This window comes from Temnothorax curvispinosus, unplaced genomic scaffold (assembly GCF_003070985.1).
Source record: "Temnothorax curvispinosus isolate PA1 unplaced genomic scaffold, ASM307098v1 QBEX01013717.1, whole genome shotgun sequence".
Classification (NCBI taxonomy): domain Eukaryota; kingdom Metazoa; phylum Arthropoda; class Insecta; order Hymenoptera; family Formicidae; genus Temnothorax; species Temnothorax curvispinosus.
This window is the reverse complement of record NW_020223497.1, coordinates 1153143-1168979: the sequence shown is the minus strand read 5'-3', so window position 1 is coordinate 1168979 and position 15837 is coordinate 1153143. Positions and strand designations below refer to the sequence as shown.

The window sequence follows — 15837 nt, the reverse complement described above, 5'->3', positions numbered from 1 at the left end:
CCGATATGTAAAATAATTTGATATTACTGTTGTCCATAATGATTTGTGCCCTTCTAAAAGATATTATCGTGGCCTAATTATCTGCGACTTATTATTATACATTTACCGTACGTATGATTATTATATATTGGTGATCAGTAATAGTATTATCATCTATTTCCCGTCAATCTCGCCTACCGTCTACTATCCCCGAGTGTAATGAACATAATTCACGTAATAGAATGTAATAGGTGAACGTGTTAGTCTCATCACTATTGCTGTGATCTTGAACGATTCTTTGTACGGTACCCAAGGATATGATCGACAGGAGCATCGTCGGTCGACGATCACCAGGGTTCATTAGAGTATACGCGCTTCCGGCACGTATTTATAAATCGACAGAATATTCCCTGAGAAATCGATAGATATTACGTTCGAATGCGCGATAGAGGAATAGATGAATGGATAGACGCGTAATCTATTATCTTAGCGTTGGTTTTTTTTTATAAAGCACAGGCATAAAATACATCTCGCCGATAATAGAATTTCGATGATAGAAGCCTGAAATTTGTCTGTATAATTGAATAGAGAATGTGGAAAACTAATGATATACATGGCAATCGAATTATTGATCGGGTTATTGATGGCCTTATCAATATTGATCGTTTGACTTATATATATTCCATTGTAATGTACACGTATTGTAAAATATGATCGTACGATCTTGGGCGTGCATGTAATATATTACGCAATGTAATCACGGACTACGACGAAAGAAAGGTTCTACATTCGGCTTTCACTATTGCATAGCGTCACCGATGATCGCATTGGAGCGTAAATACAACAGGCGCGTTGACCGAACATTCTCCGATATCTTACACGTTGCTATCTTACATTCTCTTATCGCGCGCGAGACTGTGCCCGAAGATCCATCACGTTGTAAAAATTCGAACCCAGCGCCAATTACCGCCTCGCACGTAAATCTTCTTCTTCTTCCCGTGGACCGAATGCAGCCTTTGCTCGCGTGACTGAAATCCGAAAGAATTTTTATACCCTATAATTGTGGGAAGGAAGATCCGTGGCGCGGGCGGCTCTTTCGCATCGATTTCGCGCCGGAGATCGTCTGATGGCCGTCTTTAACTCTTTGCGAATCGCGCCGGCCAATTTCGTAGATTGGCGAGCGATCTGTTCGAGACTTTATTAACGTTTACAAGATCTTTCTTTTCCATTGTTGGAGCCCACGAACAAACATATGTCTTCGATTAACGTTTAGTTGCAATGTCCATCGATTTCACTTAGAAATTAATGGGATCGAATAATTACCCAGAAATAGATTTATATTGAATGTTTCTTAAGGATTCACGTTTCCAGGACTTGGAAGAGCCAAGACCTTTAATGGATAAAATAAAAAATAAATCATGTCTTATTACATTTGAATTTCTTAATTTTTATAGGTAAAAATATCATTAGATTGATATTCCTATGTCAAACACGTTGAGTTTATCATTTATAAAGATGGCATGATGTTTCACCTTTTTCTGCATTCTATGCTTCTGACAGGTACTTACCCGGAGCGATTCTCGAGAAGGCCTTCGGAAGGTTACGATCTCGTTCGCTTTCGCTTTGTGTAGCGTGTGTGTAGTGGTGCAGTGTGCATGTGCCCGCGCGCGCGCGCGTGCGTGCGTGCGTGCGTGCAAAATATTCTTGTCTATTGCCAAGAGCTAACAATTCATGCTATGACACTATATGTACGTATTGTACATTCATTGGAAATTCCTTCACGTTCTCTACCTTCCGGTCGGTGCCTCCCGGCGCCGTTATCGTGTCTTGGAAAATTCTCTTTATCATGTATTTCAAGTCGAGTTTTATAATATCAAAATTATTAGAAATATTAATGTTAGAAATTTTGTTAATTGTTTTTGAGAAACATAAGACGGCTTTATTAATATATTTATATTATCAATAAAAACTACGATTAATCAGATAAAATTAATGATCAATTATTTCACATATTTAATCAACTTTAAACTTTTTTGTGGTATTTTGTTAAAAGGAGATGGATGTATATTTACTTTGTGAATATAATTTATGATTTTTTTTTTATAAGAAACTTGTAATAGTTTGAAAGAAAATAAAATCGAGACCTACAGATCATTCGTCTTTTTTTCAGATAAGAAAGGCTTTCAAGTATCTACAATGACATGCAGCTTTTGTTTAGAAGTTTAGATCATATGATTCGATAATTCAAGTATATTTGTATACCAATGCGTCATACCGGTTTGCCTACCAACCTACCTACATCGTTGTAGCGAGATGTTTGCTTTCTTTTTATTCCGGGACGATTTCGTGGACGATCGCATAACGCATATCCGCCCACGTCGTGGCGTAATTGTATTGTAGCCGAAGAAATCTTAGCAGCTTAAGGCGGAAGAAAAGTCAGTCCTAAAAGGCGGTCTGTCTCGGGCGAAGTATCGAGGCCCCTTAACGGGACCTTACCATTGGCCATCCGCCATAAATTACACATTATATCGCGTAAGAGCCAACCCACGTGCCGGTAGATCGTAGAGTGCTCGCGAGATGCATTTTTCTTGGCCGTTCGCATGATTTACGGCCGAGTTGTAACCCTCCGAAAGTTGGAAGTCGGATATTGTTGCATCTCTCGCTGTTTATATCTCCGCACGCGCGTTTTAATGGATTATATTGAGGAGTTCACTCGTAAGCGGATGTATGGATATTATGGATAAGCATGTTAATTATATCCTACCTTATTTCTACTTTCCGTTTTCCATTTTTCTCTTGACAAAAGCATTTTTTTTTTTAATTATATGCATCGGGATGCTTTTTTATTTAATGCGACGTGCCTTTTTTTTATATAGGAAGGGCACTATATAATAAATAATATACCATATTGTGTTATTAATTTGTAAGGCAATTTTCTATAATGTTTGAGTGTTATTTGATTAGAAGAGTGTTCACTTGCCAATCTGATATTCTACACGAATCTTTTCATAACTATAATGATATTAATAATAATTTAATATATGATACGAAGGAACAACACACGTGTCCTCACAAAGCTGGGAATTAATTGTCAGTAATTCCTTATCTCGCTTTCTTCGTCTTTATCATTTATTATCGCTTCATAAGTCATCGCAAGGGATGGCCGCGCCGACCGATGGGTCTTACGCCGACTAATCGAGTATATTTGAGAGTGATGTAGTGCCCGTTTTAGAGCGTACAGCGGTGGAGCCGTTAAAAAGTCACGCCCGTGTATTCGAAGATAAATTTCTCATCTCGCAATAATAATACGGAACAAGTGGCGCTGACCCGGCATAACGGTGCCACATCGGATGGAACATGATTTGCCGGTACATCAGAATCGATGTCGTAAATTTTTCGGAGCACGTTCTCGCGTTTCCGACTTCGTCGGAAAATAATTTATGTACGTTTTCGAGCACGATGCGACCTCTCTCTACTCTCGTGGGTGGATACTCCGTCGGGGGCCATCAGAGTTCGTACAATTGAAATATCCGCATGCCGGGATCACCCATGCGCGAAACAATACGTTCAGAAACCAGAGCGTATTCTGGGTACCTTTCTTACGGCTAATCTCTGAGGAAAGGAGGATAGGAGCACGATATCTAAACTAAGTTTCTTGCTGAGTTGCTTGTAACAAAACAGTATTAGCAGAGCCGAAGGGGAGATACGAGAGCAGTATTCTTAAACAACAACAGCACCAGACAGATTTTCTAAAAAAGTAGATAAAACCACCTTTCTCGCGGTAATCAGTGAAGCAGCAAATAATCATTCTCTGTAGCATTATTATTGAAAGTTTCTTTGGCGTGACGTAATACAAATTGAGTTCAATTTAAATTACATTACAATCTTTCCGTTCATAAAGATTTTCTTCTTCAATGGTCACCACAGTTAATAAAATTTCTCACTACTGTTAGTTCTAAGCTAGTCGTCCATTATCTATACCATAGATATGTATGCTATAAAGATTTATAGTTCATTTATATGGTAATTACAACCTATCGGCTCGGCAATGCACACGAATATCAGCACCGTTTATGTAATATTTAATACAGAAGCATGATATATGTAATTAATAAATCTCAATGAAAATTACTAAATCTCAGTCCCGCCTCTCGGATCGAGTGTTTTCATCGTTCAAATCAAGCAAAGGCGGCGTTCTTTTTCTGTCGTCATCAAATTCGTTCCAAGTGGGTTGTATCATGTTCCTATCGGTAATCACGGTTTTATTGGTACTGGCTGATGCCTGCGAATCTGTATAATAAAAGCAATAAACGTTTTACGAGTAGAGAGTTCAAGCAATTACTCATATTGGAACACAAACCTTGTCTGGAATGTTCCCTCGATACGTAACTACGCACTTTTCCGAGCCAACCCTCGTTGAGCCTTTCGCGAAATTTCGGCGTGGTAAAAGTGTACAACAAGGGATTGACCGCGCTATTCACCGGCAGAATGAAAATCACTACCCAGGCGTGTAAATCGGCTATAAATGTTATCCACTTATTAATATCTTTTAAATTTAACTGCGCTACTAAATATCTGAATTTATATTAATATTTTTTATAGATCTTTCATTGATCTACATTATTTTTATAATATATTCTGTGTTCTATCTAATTTTAACACTTGTAATTCTTTATATTAATTTCTTTGCGAAATGAAATAAAAAAGTAAATATTTTATTTTTGTTCGTGTTTCGCATGATAAAAGTATAGTATGCTAAAAAAAATGTAGTTTAAGATTTGCATGCGTATTTATCGAGCAAAGTTTGTAACGGAGGCGATGAAAGCATTGAAAGCGATTCGGTGGGAACGCGAAAACTCGCATCAGCGTTTCTGCTTACGTGGCACGGGATATTTCATCATGGCGAGAATTTTCAACGCTATAATCGGTGCCCAACATGCCGCGTCTGTCAACACAATTAGGAAGAACCTGAGGGCGAACTCGGAATCGCCGACCGACAACGGCGTGGCACGGCGCGTTCTCCAGATGCTGGTGAACATGGCAACGTAAACGTAACCGATAATCATCAATCTGCAAATGAATGCAATGATAGCTTTGAAAAGGCTCCCTTCTTCCAATGCAATCACGAAATGAGAATTGATTAAGATCGTGGTATACGTTGATTAAATTTTGTAACGAACGCTATACCGTTGACATAATTGTATAGTTACGAAGAAAATTCTGATACTAATGATTAGATGTAATTATGCAATGTAGAACCAACTCCAAAAACTATTTGGATACAATTTTTTAAATAAATTTTAGAAATTTTGTTGTGATATCAAAAAATCAAAGAGACAGTCGGTAAATTATAATACATTCTTACAGAGAAATGACAGCTGATTCCATATCACATAATTCAATCCATGGTTCAATTACGAAGTTCTTGTAGTGTATTTACCCGATGAGATTAAGTCCCAGAAAGATAAAGGCTGAGTATTCCCAGCCTATCAGATACGGATCGTCAATGTGTAGAGGAAAGCACATTCCATTGACACCGTAGAATCGTGTGCTGCTTCTCCAATGGATAACTTTCGGGGAAAGTTTCAGAGAGAATAATCCGATTATGATGTGGCAAATTTCTATTATTTTCTCTTAAAAAAGTCTTCAGGTTTATTAAAATGACGTAATTAGTGGCTCAAGCATATTTATAATATTTGAAACATAAATTCAAAGATGTTTATATTTTACTGCTTTGTGTAAAATATAATTACATAAAAAATGATAATTAAAAATGATATTAAATTAGAGAAAAAATAATTAAAAAGTTAAATAAAAACATTATTCTATCGCGTAAACAAACCTGGCACGAGCGCGATGATAAATCCGACAATCCAGATGACGATCATCGATGAGGATGCAGCTTGAGATGTCATGGCGCGATGACACTTCAAAGGTGCTGCGATCAGAATAAATCGCTCCACGGACATAAATGACAGGATGAGCACGGAAACCTTGCCGAGCAATTTACGATCATCTATTTTAATTTCCGATTTTTTTTTAAGTGTCTTCTAATCTCAATTTATATATTTAACTGTAATATGTAAACACTGCTATTCTCTGAGAAATTAGAATCGCGTGTTAATTAAAATCAGTTACCTGTATCTAAATCGATTAAACTCGTTTCGAGAAAAATATGCGGTTTGATCGATATTTACATTTGAGCAAAGAAATCGCAAATGCCTTACAATAATGACGTAAGGGTTGAATGCACTACATAATATCACTAACATATGTCGACATTTTGTCACGGCGCCCAGATTTCGCTCAACAGTAGCGCAAGCGGTCATTATAAATAATACCGTTAAATTGTATGTTGCGAATTGAAAATTGTGGGATTCACTGAAGTGTTGATGTGCATACCTCGGATGATGTCATCGCCAATGCTCCAAGGAGTGTGCAGGGCCATGAGGACATCCACGTATTCGCTTCCTCTTTGTAGTTATCGCGGAACCTCGCGTCTTCTATGGCGATTATGAAGAGGTATATTCCCATCAACATGTCGGACACTATAAAAGAGGTTTACGTGACTTTACCGCCTTGTGATTTATAGTGAGCCTAACATTAATATGCTCGATCGATCATCGTGTTGCGCTTTGTTGTGAACCGCAAACTATGATAACTCGCGTGCACTTCGTGATTCGATGCGTACCACGAATCATTTGAATTAAGGATTATTTTCGCTGTCGTTATCTCGTGTCTATGCAATTCTAAAGTCGCAGCAAAGCGGCTATTAAAAATTTTAAATTTTTCAAAATTTCACTGATTTCGAAGCAAATACGTTTATTATCGAAAGGACGATTAATATTTAGAACCATAAAATCAGAAAATTATTTTTATCCGATCCTTATATTTTTATATAAATATTTTATGTTACGTTTAAAAACTATTTGATTTCTTTGAATTTTCCGGATGTATAGTTATCTTTTTGAAAAATGTGAGAAAAACTTTATTCTCACAGAAGCTTTAAATATTTTCGTTGGAAACAATTGCATGCTTGCGCAATTACCTGCGAGATTTCTGATAATGATACTCAAAACGCGATTCTCATCTTTTGCGGTGAATCTTCCCCACAGAACGAGGCTATTACCGAGACAAGTGACACAAGATATGCTCCAAACGGCAGTCCTTAACAGAGGCTTGTCCAGCAAATGAGACATCGATGATACACCTTCGGAAAAAGAGAAAGACGGAAAGAGGAAGAAAGAGAGATATTGAGTCATTTTCCTTGACACGCATCTTGTCACGTTTGATTCAATATTGAATCAATCATGTTTCAATATTGAATCAAATATTCAATATTGAATCATGAATTGAATCAAATGCTGCAATTTGAGTACAGCTTCTATCTCTAATCGCGATATACGCCTTACCATCGCTAGTAGGTCTGCATTTTTGCACCTTCGGTGCGTAAGTCATGCAATAATGAAATTTCTTGAAATATCTGAAAAATTTGGAATTCTGTGTCAAAAGATAATTTGCAAAAAGATCATTCGCTTTTTAACAATCTTAAAAATTATGTCTTTGTTAAAAAAAATATTGTGTATACAATATTTATTATTATATTTAATAATATTATTTATTTATTTATATATATTTATTATTAATATTTAATATTTAATCGTATGTTTCAGCCTGTATTACGAACTGTATTCAGATGTTAATAAAGAATTTACATAAACTTGTAATCCACTTTAATTCGTAGTCAACGTTTCGACCTACTTGGTCTTCTTCAGGGCAACTATTGTTACATTCAAATAAATAAATTCTTTATTAACACCTGAATACCGCTCGTAATACAGGCCGAAACATACGATTAACTTTTGCTTCAGACGAGCGAAGATACTTTTATTTATTTAATATTTAATTAAATAACCGCAAGAAACGTACACAAAGTCGAGTCTTGGAAACGCGTCGAATGCGTTTTTATCCATATTGTCCATGTTTATGTCCTCGACACTTCTGAAATTCCATATTTTATACAATAAAATATTTTATAATAAAAATTGGTTTATATACTTATTGCATTATATTAACTTATTTATACTGATATAAATTAATAAAGGAGACGTATTTACAAAATCAATAATCTCTCATGTTCATTATTATTGAGTGGGAAAAATTGCTCACTTAGCTTTTAAAGGAAAAAACGATGCAACTTACAGAGAACGGAGATTACTCAATGGATCAAAAAGCGTCATTGATAACTCGACGACAGGATTGTAACCGATTAATCTGGAAGAATGAGACTATATCACGTACATCTCGCTAGGAGTAATGAATCTCATTTTCACAAACAGATTCCGGTTTACACGAACTTAATAAATTAAAACCGGTTGCGCTCGCGGGTACGTGACGTTTGCGTAGTTCACTTTCGTGAGCAGATCTTTAGCGGTTAAGTATCAGCGAATAGAGCTCAAGCACGTACGTAGCTCAAACATTTAGCGGTAAGGCTAAAGGATTATCGCGCGGATTGGTATTACAACACGGATATTTGTATACTTACAACTTCGACAGATTATTCACAGGCTGGAACACGTTTGACGGTATCGTGACTATCCTGTTGTATGCCAAGTTGCTGAAACAAGGCTGTATTTTAATTGTGTCCGATCGCCGATATCTGATTTATAGTCAATCCATTAGATGCAGTTGAGTTTGCCATTAATAACGTTCGAGATAAAATGCAGTTTCCAACTTCTAACTGTATCTGCGTCAAACGTCTGTTGTACGGTAATAAATCTTTAATACTTCAACTTTGAACAGATGCGAGTTATAATTGTACGAGAAAACACGGATATGACGATAAAAAATTAAACATTGCGTTTAATTATGTCTGTATCGCGATTAGAGTAAAAAACCTATTTCGCTTAGGACGTCACTTTAAAAGAAAATCGATCGCGCGACTTGGCACAGTAATATTGAATCGATAATCGGAATTACGTGATGTGTTTTATCCTGCGGTTACAATAACCGAACGCCGGTACCGTTAACTTGAAACCGAGTCACATTAACATTTATCCACTTACAGCTCAACAAGTTGTTGCAAATTCCGAAACGCGTTCTCGTCGATGCTGCTTACGCTATTGTCCTCCATACTCCTGAATCATCGTCGAGCCGTTAGCTCGCATGAATCTTATTAACAATGACAGTAATCGCTTCCGTAATCTACTTACGTATACGTACAGTGATTTCAAAGCGGGGCATCCGGCGAATAGATCTTCCGTTATCGCCTCGAAGTGGTTTCCGTCCAATATTCTAAAACGGAGAATCAAAATATGTACACGTTTTCTATTTTCATTAAATACGCGTGTATTACATGTATAGGCTTACATTTCTGTCAACACTGGCAATCGTGGTAGCTTCAACGCGGACGTCGTTAACATGTTCTTACTCAGATTTCTACTTGTAAATAGAAAAGAGCAAGTTAATATAGTATATTATCAACATCCAATGATTATATGGACGATGTAATCCTATATTAACAGCTACATTGATGATCGTTAACAGCGATTCTTATAAATAAAAAAGTATAACACGTGGAAAATTAATTCTTCTCGAAAGGAGCGACACTGATAAATTTCCACAATTGACTGTAATTTTGTTGCAATTTATTTCAATCTGATTGCATAAGATTTGCATATTATTCGCCTTTCATTCAAACGCGAAATTACTGCACGGATTAAGGAAGCAATCTATAAACGGATCTATATTTTTTGTAATGATGTGCTGTAGACTCTCTGACGCCGTGATTATATACACAGAGTAAATAATAAGCATGCTTATCATACGCGGATTAGATTACTCGGAAATTAGTGACTGATTTCAAACTTTATTTTGTATGAATCATATAGCTCTATTTATGAACAATACTAGTGTAAGTAAAGCAGACTATTTCAAATAATAATGTTAAATAAATAAATATAATATATATGTAGATATATATAGCATTTTAAGTAAAAAAGAACGCTAAATATATATAACGTTGATTACAAAAAGCAAGTATTTATGTCACAATAAATGGATGGAAAGTTAACAGATTGAGATCGTCATTAATTTTTCATAATTTAACATAGTAGAGTAATGTAAATTAACTCCAAACTGAGATAATTTTACATCAAGTACGCAGCAGTGCTGTCTTCCAAGTCAGAAAAATCTGCCGTCACAATTTTATTTTGATCCAGTAGCAGAGTCTCTAATTTATTCAGTCCCGTTAGATGCCCCGGTAGGATCTCGCTGATGCTATTATTTGTGAGAATTCTGTACACATAAACGGAGTTTCGTTATATGCAAATACTTTTCAGAGTATTATGAATTATTTAACGTAAAATTTACTTACAACCAAAACAATTTAGATTGATGGTGAAAAACCTCTTTTTCTAACTTGACTATATCGTTATTATCGAGATATCTGAAATAATAGAAAACTGTAAGGTATTATGCAGAGTTTTGTTAAGTTTTTTATATTCTGCATCTCGGAGGTAAGGACAACTTACAACAAGCGTATCTCCGGATATCTCGATAACGCGTTGCGAGATAAGTGCGTGAGCGAGTTGTCAGTTAGGAAACTGCAGAAGTCATATATCCATGTTATTATTAATTAATAGTGTTCAGAGAAACACACTTAATTGATTTAAAGCCACCAACATTGTTTTGCTGTATATGTATATAAAAATTATTGGACACTTGAAAAGGGCCCTAACCGTGGGCCGAAACGTTGTGCAGTCTTTGTACTTAGTGCCAGTTAGTCGAGCAATAAACTTAACATTTATATAAAAATGATGTCATAAAAATAACATTTTTCTGTGAAGCGTACATTGCTGTTACGTTCGGTGACAGGTTCTTGGGCACATCGGTATAATTCGTACAAGTCGCACGACACGCGTGGTAAATGCATTCAGCTGGAGTGTCAAATGTATCTGAGAAAAATATAGAAATTTTTAAATATCTCAAATATCGTCTTTATCGCGTATTTTATGATATATTACCGCAATTCTCTGAGTTTCCCCAATCTCTTTCTTTCATAAACCAATCCCAGTTTCCGTGCATGTCAACTGCACAGCAAATTTATCAATTAGGGACACGAAATTATCTTTGGAAATCTAGAAATCAGGATAAAATCTTTCTCCTTCAAACGTAAAGTTACGATAAATGAAAGTTAGTGCTGCTAAGATAAAATATGTGTCGTTATTAAAATACTTATGAAGTAATGAATGATTAAGATAGTGAGATAATAGAATTTGTTTGTACTAGCGAATCGGAAGTTTAAGAAGAAGAGAACAACCAATCCCGTCAAAATAACAGATTTAAAATTTCTTATTTCAAATTACAGAAATTATTAAGGTGCTTTGGTTGGAATTTGACGAGATATAAAAGCGATTATATATGCCAATTTATTTTCCATTAAACACTTCCCATTTTCCATTAAACACTTTTTCAAAATTCTGTATATGTATCCTATAATAGGATGTCTTACATACACATAAATGCCGCTAAGCAAATTCGAGTCGAAATTAAAATGGATTTGTGGCAAAAATTGTGGTAATTATTAATATAAATAAGATTTGGAACACACAGCAATTTTCTGTGGATTCATCGTCGCTATGCGGACAATCCGGTACACCGTTGCACCAGCTACGTTGCGGCATACACATGGTACTGTTGAGACACAGGAAGGTACCGATGGGACATTTGTCTGAAATATGAAACATACGAAAATATGCCAGAGTTTGTCAATATTATATTTTCTTAGTAAACTCTCATAAAATTGTGACTATTGTGAGAATCGTTCTTCCAAGAAAATGTTTATCATATGGCAGTTTATCACGTATGCAGGCAATGGTTTACGTACTATCGTATATTTTCAGTGGAAACAATCTAATAATTCAAGTCTCACGCCTAGCTCGAAGGACGCACTTTTATCTTGTTAAAGCGACGCGTACGTGCTAAGGAATAGAAAATAGCTATTAAGTAATCTGTATATTCAACGAAACGTTCAAATCATGGTCTGTTATACCACGCAAAAAGGAAGATATTATGTATAACAATTGCAAATAATAAATAAAGATTTTATATGATAGAAGGTTCTTTCATCTTTTATAATATTTACCATACATAAATAAATATAAGTATTTTTTCCAAATAAGAAAATAAGAAATTTCTATCGTATTCTTAGAACTGCTATAATCAGAACTGCCAACAATATTTATGTAATTTAGAAAATTATATAATATAAATTATTATAATTTTTACAATCCTTATTTTTCTCTTTAAAGTTATTAATTTTTATTAAACTACCTCACAAATAAATAATAAAATCGCAATCGTTGGAAAATTCTTTAGAATAATAAAAATTAAGAATGAAATTCGCTGAAAATAAATCTGTCTATAGGTATTAATAATTATACCTTGATTGAGGTAGTACATTAGTCCAGAAAGCAAGCAGAGTGTTGTAATCAGTGATGCACCGACGATAACGATATGCTTATACTTCATAATTTTTAAATATGTTTGCTATCTTTATGCAATAAATTAATTTAATTTCTCTAATATAATTATAATCTTAAAATTTAGGCAAAGGATAAATAATTTTTGTGTTCGAATCACTATATTGGATCACCATACAAATTTTTACGTGCGTCGTGTGTAACTGGCTAGCACTCAGGACACTAACTGACACTAGTTGCATCCGTTTGTTCGTGATGTAAGCTTCAATGTATTGCACACGCGCTCTTCGTCGACCCTGGAGAAGCTTTCCTATGTATGTAGTTCTTCTAATCTTCCGACCAGCAGCCTCCCTTGCCCATAAGCATAGTAACGTGTGTAAATAAGACTTACTGCAGAGGCTACGGAATTCTTAATTTCTTGCAATCTTTTATTACAAATGTTGCATCCCATTATTATAGAATAACACAAAGTAAAATTTTACAAAGAATTATTTCTTAATCAATATAGCTATAAACATACATTTATATATTATTGTTGTAAAAACAGAATAAATATTTTAAACCGTTTAAGAAAGTAATTCTATCATACAAGATCCGCAAGCTCTAAAAATAAGCTAAAAATTTCTTCTAATGAAGAAATTTAAGTTTTTAAAGAAGATTAAATGAAATGGAAAGATTTTAATTATACGTAATAATTAATACTAAATTGCATTAGCCTATATATAAAGCCTAAAGGTACGTATACATTTTTAGAAATAAAGTTGCTATTTTCTGGAGAACTTACAATTAGTACTTTTTATGAGTAAGGCTCCATCGAGGGTGAATATCGCAATAATTTTACTTACGGTCAAAGCACATCGCACAGTGCCTAAAATACGATTCACACAAGTGATTCACCCTGCTGCAGCTGGTGAAATTTTATCTCACATAATATCTCACGCGATAACCACCATGGAGATTAGGGATTAATAGGGATAAAGAAAATAATATCGATTTCATACTCGTGCAAAGTTTCCTCTGGCAAGGAGTTCGGCTATTTTTCTATTCCAAAACAATTGTCCTCGCGCGCTTCGATATGCTTCAATTTCTCCTTATTAAAGTTTTGCTTCTTAAAATAGTTTTACGCATTTATTAATTATCGATGAAAAATCGTGTGATTACGAATGGAATTGTTCTACAACGAGCAGATGTTGAGGCGGAGCAAGCCTCTGTTGCTCTCGATATTTAATCTGACTGGAAAGTCACAACGGTTTTCTGATCACAAGCTATATATTTCTGTTCGCTAAAAAATATACATAATATCAACAAGATGTTGAGATTACTTTTGCGTTACCGTATCGACGGAATTAACTGTTGCCCTTAAAACCCTTATTTGCCACACTGGGATCAAATCAACCCCACGACCATATTCCCTTAATTTTAAGTACCGAAACCTATGAGGAGCGGGTCTATAGCGACATCTGTCAATAGTTCAAGCAATGAATTTTTTTGTAAAAACAGCCATTTTTTCATTTTTCTTTTACTATTTTAATTTTTGTATCATACATAATTTTAATTTTTGGCTATATAACCTACATAACTTTTAAAAGTAAGCTTTTAAGAAGTTCTAAAAAAATTAGCAAGTTAAAATATTGAATAGCTTATTTGTTATAACAATTTTGGTCGCTGGGGTAGATTCCACCCCAATGTGGCAAGTACGTGACGTCTACAGAAGTGTGGCAAGTAAGGGTTATTGATAACGAGAGCTTTATCGAAATTCCGATAAGGAAAACAGGATGATTCAATACAAATGTTAGCAATATTTATCGGCAATATCAATGTTTTTCATGCCTACAGTATTTTACATAACGTCAATATATTATACATTTAGGATTTTAATTAGTAATTTAGCCCTTTCAAATAATCTTTATTTAAAATATAGTACCTATTTAAAGGAATTTAGCATTTAAATCGTTAGCTAAAAAAATCGATCAAAATTGCTGTTACTTAAATGAATGAAGTAATACCTCGTTCGTACAATTTGCTCGCTAATCCTTATTAATATCTCAATCTGTGCATTAAAATCTCCATCAGCGGGGATTACGGCTTGACATTATCCTGCGGATAACGGAAAATTCTATGGCTCTTTCGACAGGTTCCGGCAACTGTACTCTTTCGTACGAGCTGCTGGCTTCGTATGAACATATCGGAGACATACTCTTATGCTCTATTTTGATTTCATTACCGCTCAGCACGTTCTTGTGGATCGGCGCGATGTCGGAGTGTTCTGGTCCGTCTGAAGTGTTATTTGTACGGCCAACTGTATCCTGGTTCTATGTCATCGGATAAGAAATGTCCAATGGAAATCGAAAAAATGATTTGAACTCATGCGAGTCAAAAATGTGGATAGAAATCCATAATTATAAAGTTTATTTTCAAAGTATTCAACTATGTTTCGATGACTATATTAATTCAGTAATTAGTAGTTCGTAATTTTTAGGTAAGATTTATAATGTCTCAGATATTACAAATTTTAATTCTCTTAACGTAATTTCGAAATGTTAAAAAAGTAACATCTTAATTTGGTTCAATACATGCCAATCACTTCGAGTTTATTCAGTTCTGAGCGTAATTAATGAGAGAAAAAAAAAGATTCAAACTACATTATATAATTTGGCAAAAAACTGTTGATTTTAGTACATCATATTTCAGAGCTCTCGATCAGACGCATTATTTTTACAAACTGAATACCAATCGAGTTAGTACGTCTTCTAATGATATGCATTGCTCGATCGCGAAAGCCGTTATACTTAACGGCCGGAAAGTTTTACATCTTTTCCCTGGAAACGTTCGGCACGGTAATTCCGATCTCCGCGAATGTTTCCAATAGGACAATTATGGTTATCTGAAGCGCGACCGCTTTGTGTTTCTGGTTCATTTAATTTACCTATAAATAAACTACAAGGAGAATTAAGAGGTATGATGCAGCTGCGCTCCGTTGCAGATCATAAAGGCATCCATGGCGTACCTTCAGAGAACTATTACGTTATATAGTTCATCAATCTCAAATTGGGAATGGATTATTAGATTCGATAAGACGCAAGAAGTTTCTATGGTTTTTGCAAACAATAAAAATGCTTATTTTTAAAGATATCGATATCAATATAAATGTTATTATACGACGTGTCAATATCACATTTTTATACTTTTCTATCTCTTTAATACGTTACTTGTAATAGTTATCATTAAGAGACACGGAGTAGTGTCTCGCGCGCCAAGTATATGTATTACATACATCTTATGGAATTAAAGCCCGATTTTTTAAATTAATCTAATTATATCTTGAAAATACCTACCTACCTGTGGTATGCAGTAAATTATGCAACACTTACGCCAA

General features: G+C 34.9%; 1 protein-coding gene across 4 annotated transcripts; it reads right to left on the bottom strand.

Moving 5' to 3' along the window:
- Positions 1-3780: 3780 nt before the first annotated feature.
- LOC112463865 (relaxin receptor 1) lies at positions 3781-12669 on the bottom strand. 4 transcript variants are annotated; one of them, XM_025030519.1, is made up of 21 exons: positions 12423-12669; positions 11591-11710; positions 11004-11069; positions 10832-10934; positions 10512-10583; positions 10355-10426; positions 10132-10275; positions 9349-9420; positions 9202-9273; positions 9045-9116; positions 8525-8596; positions 8182-8253; positions 7909-7980; positions 7392-7462; positions 7028-7189; positions 6382-6527; positions 5822-5972; positions 5420-5549; positions 4859-5049; positions 4340-4498; positions 3781-4269 (listed from the first exon to the last, which is right to left on the bottom strand). In XM_025030519.1, exons 1-21 carry the CDS (start codon positions 12508-12510, stop codon positions 4118-4120), a joined length of 2259 nt encoding a protein of 752 aa, XP_024886287.1. In that variant the 5' UTR covers positions 12511-12669; the 3' UTR covers positions 3781-4117. The 4 variants fall into 4 exon arrangements, with proteins under 4 accessions (XP_024886287.1, XP_024886288.1, XP_024886290.1 ...); XM_025030520.1 differs by having other exon boundaries at positions 9349-9417; XM_025030521.1 differs by having other exon boundaries at positions 4156-4261.
- Between the last annotated feature and the right edge of the window lie 3168 nt (positions 12670-15837).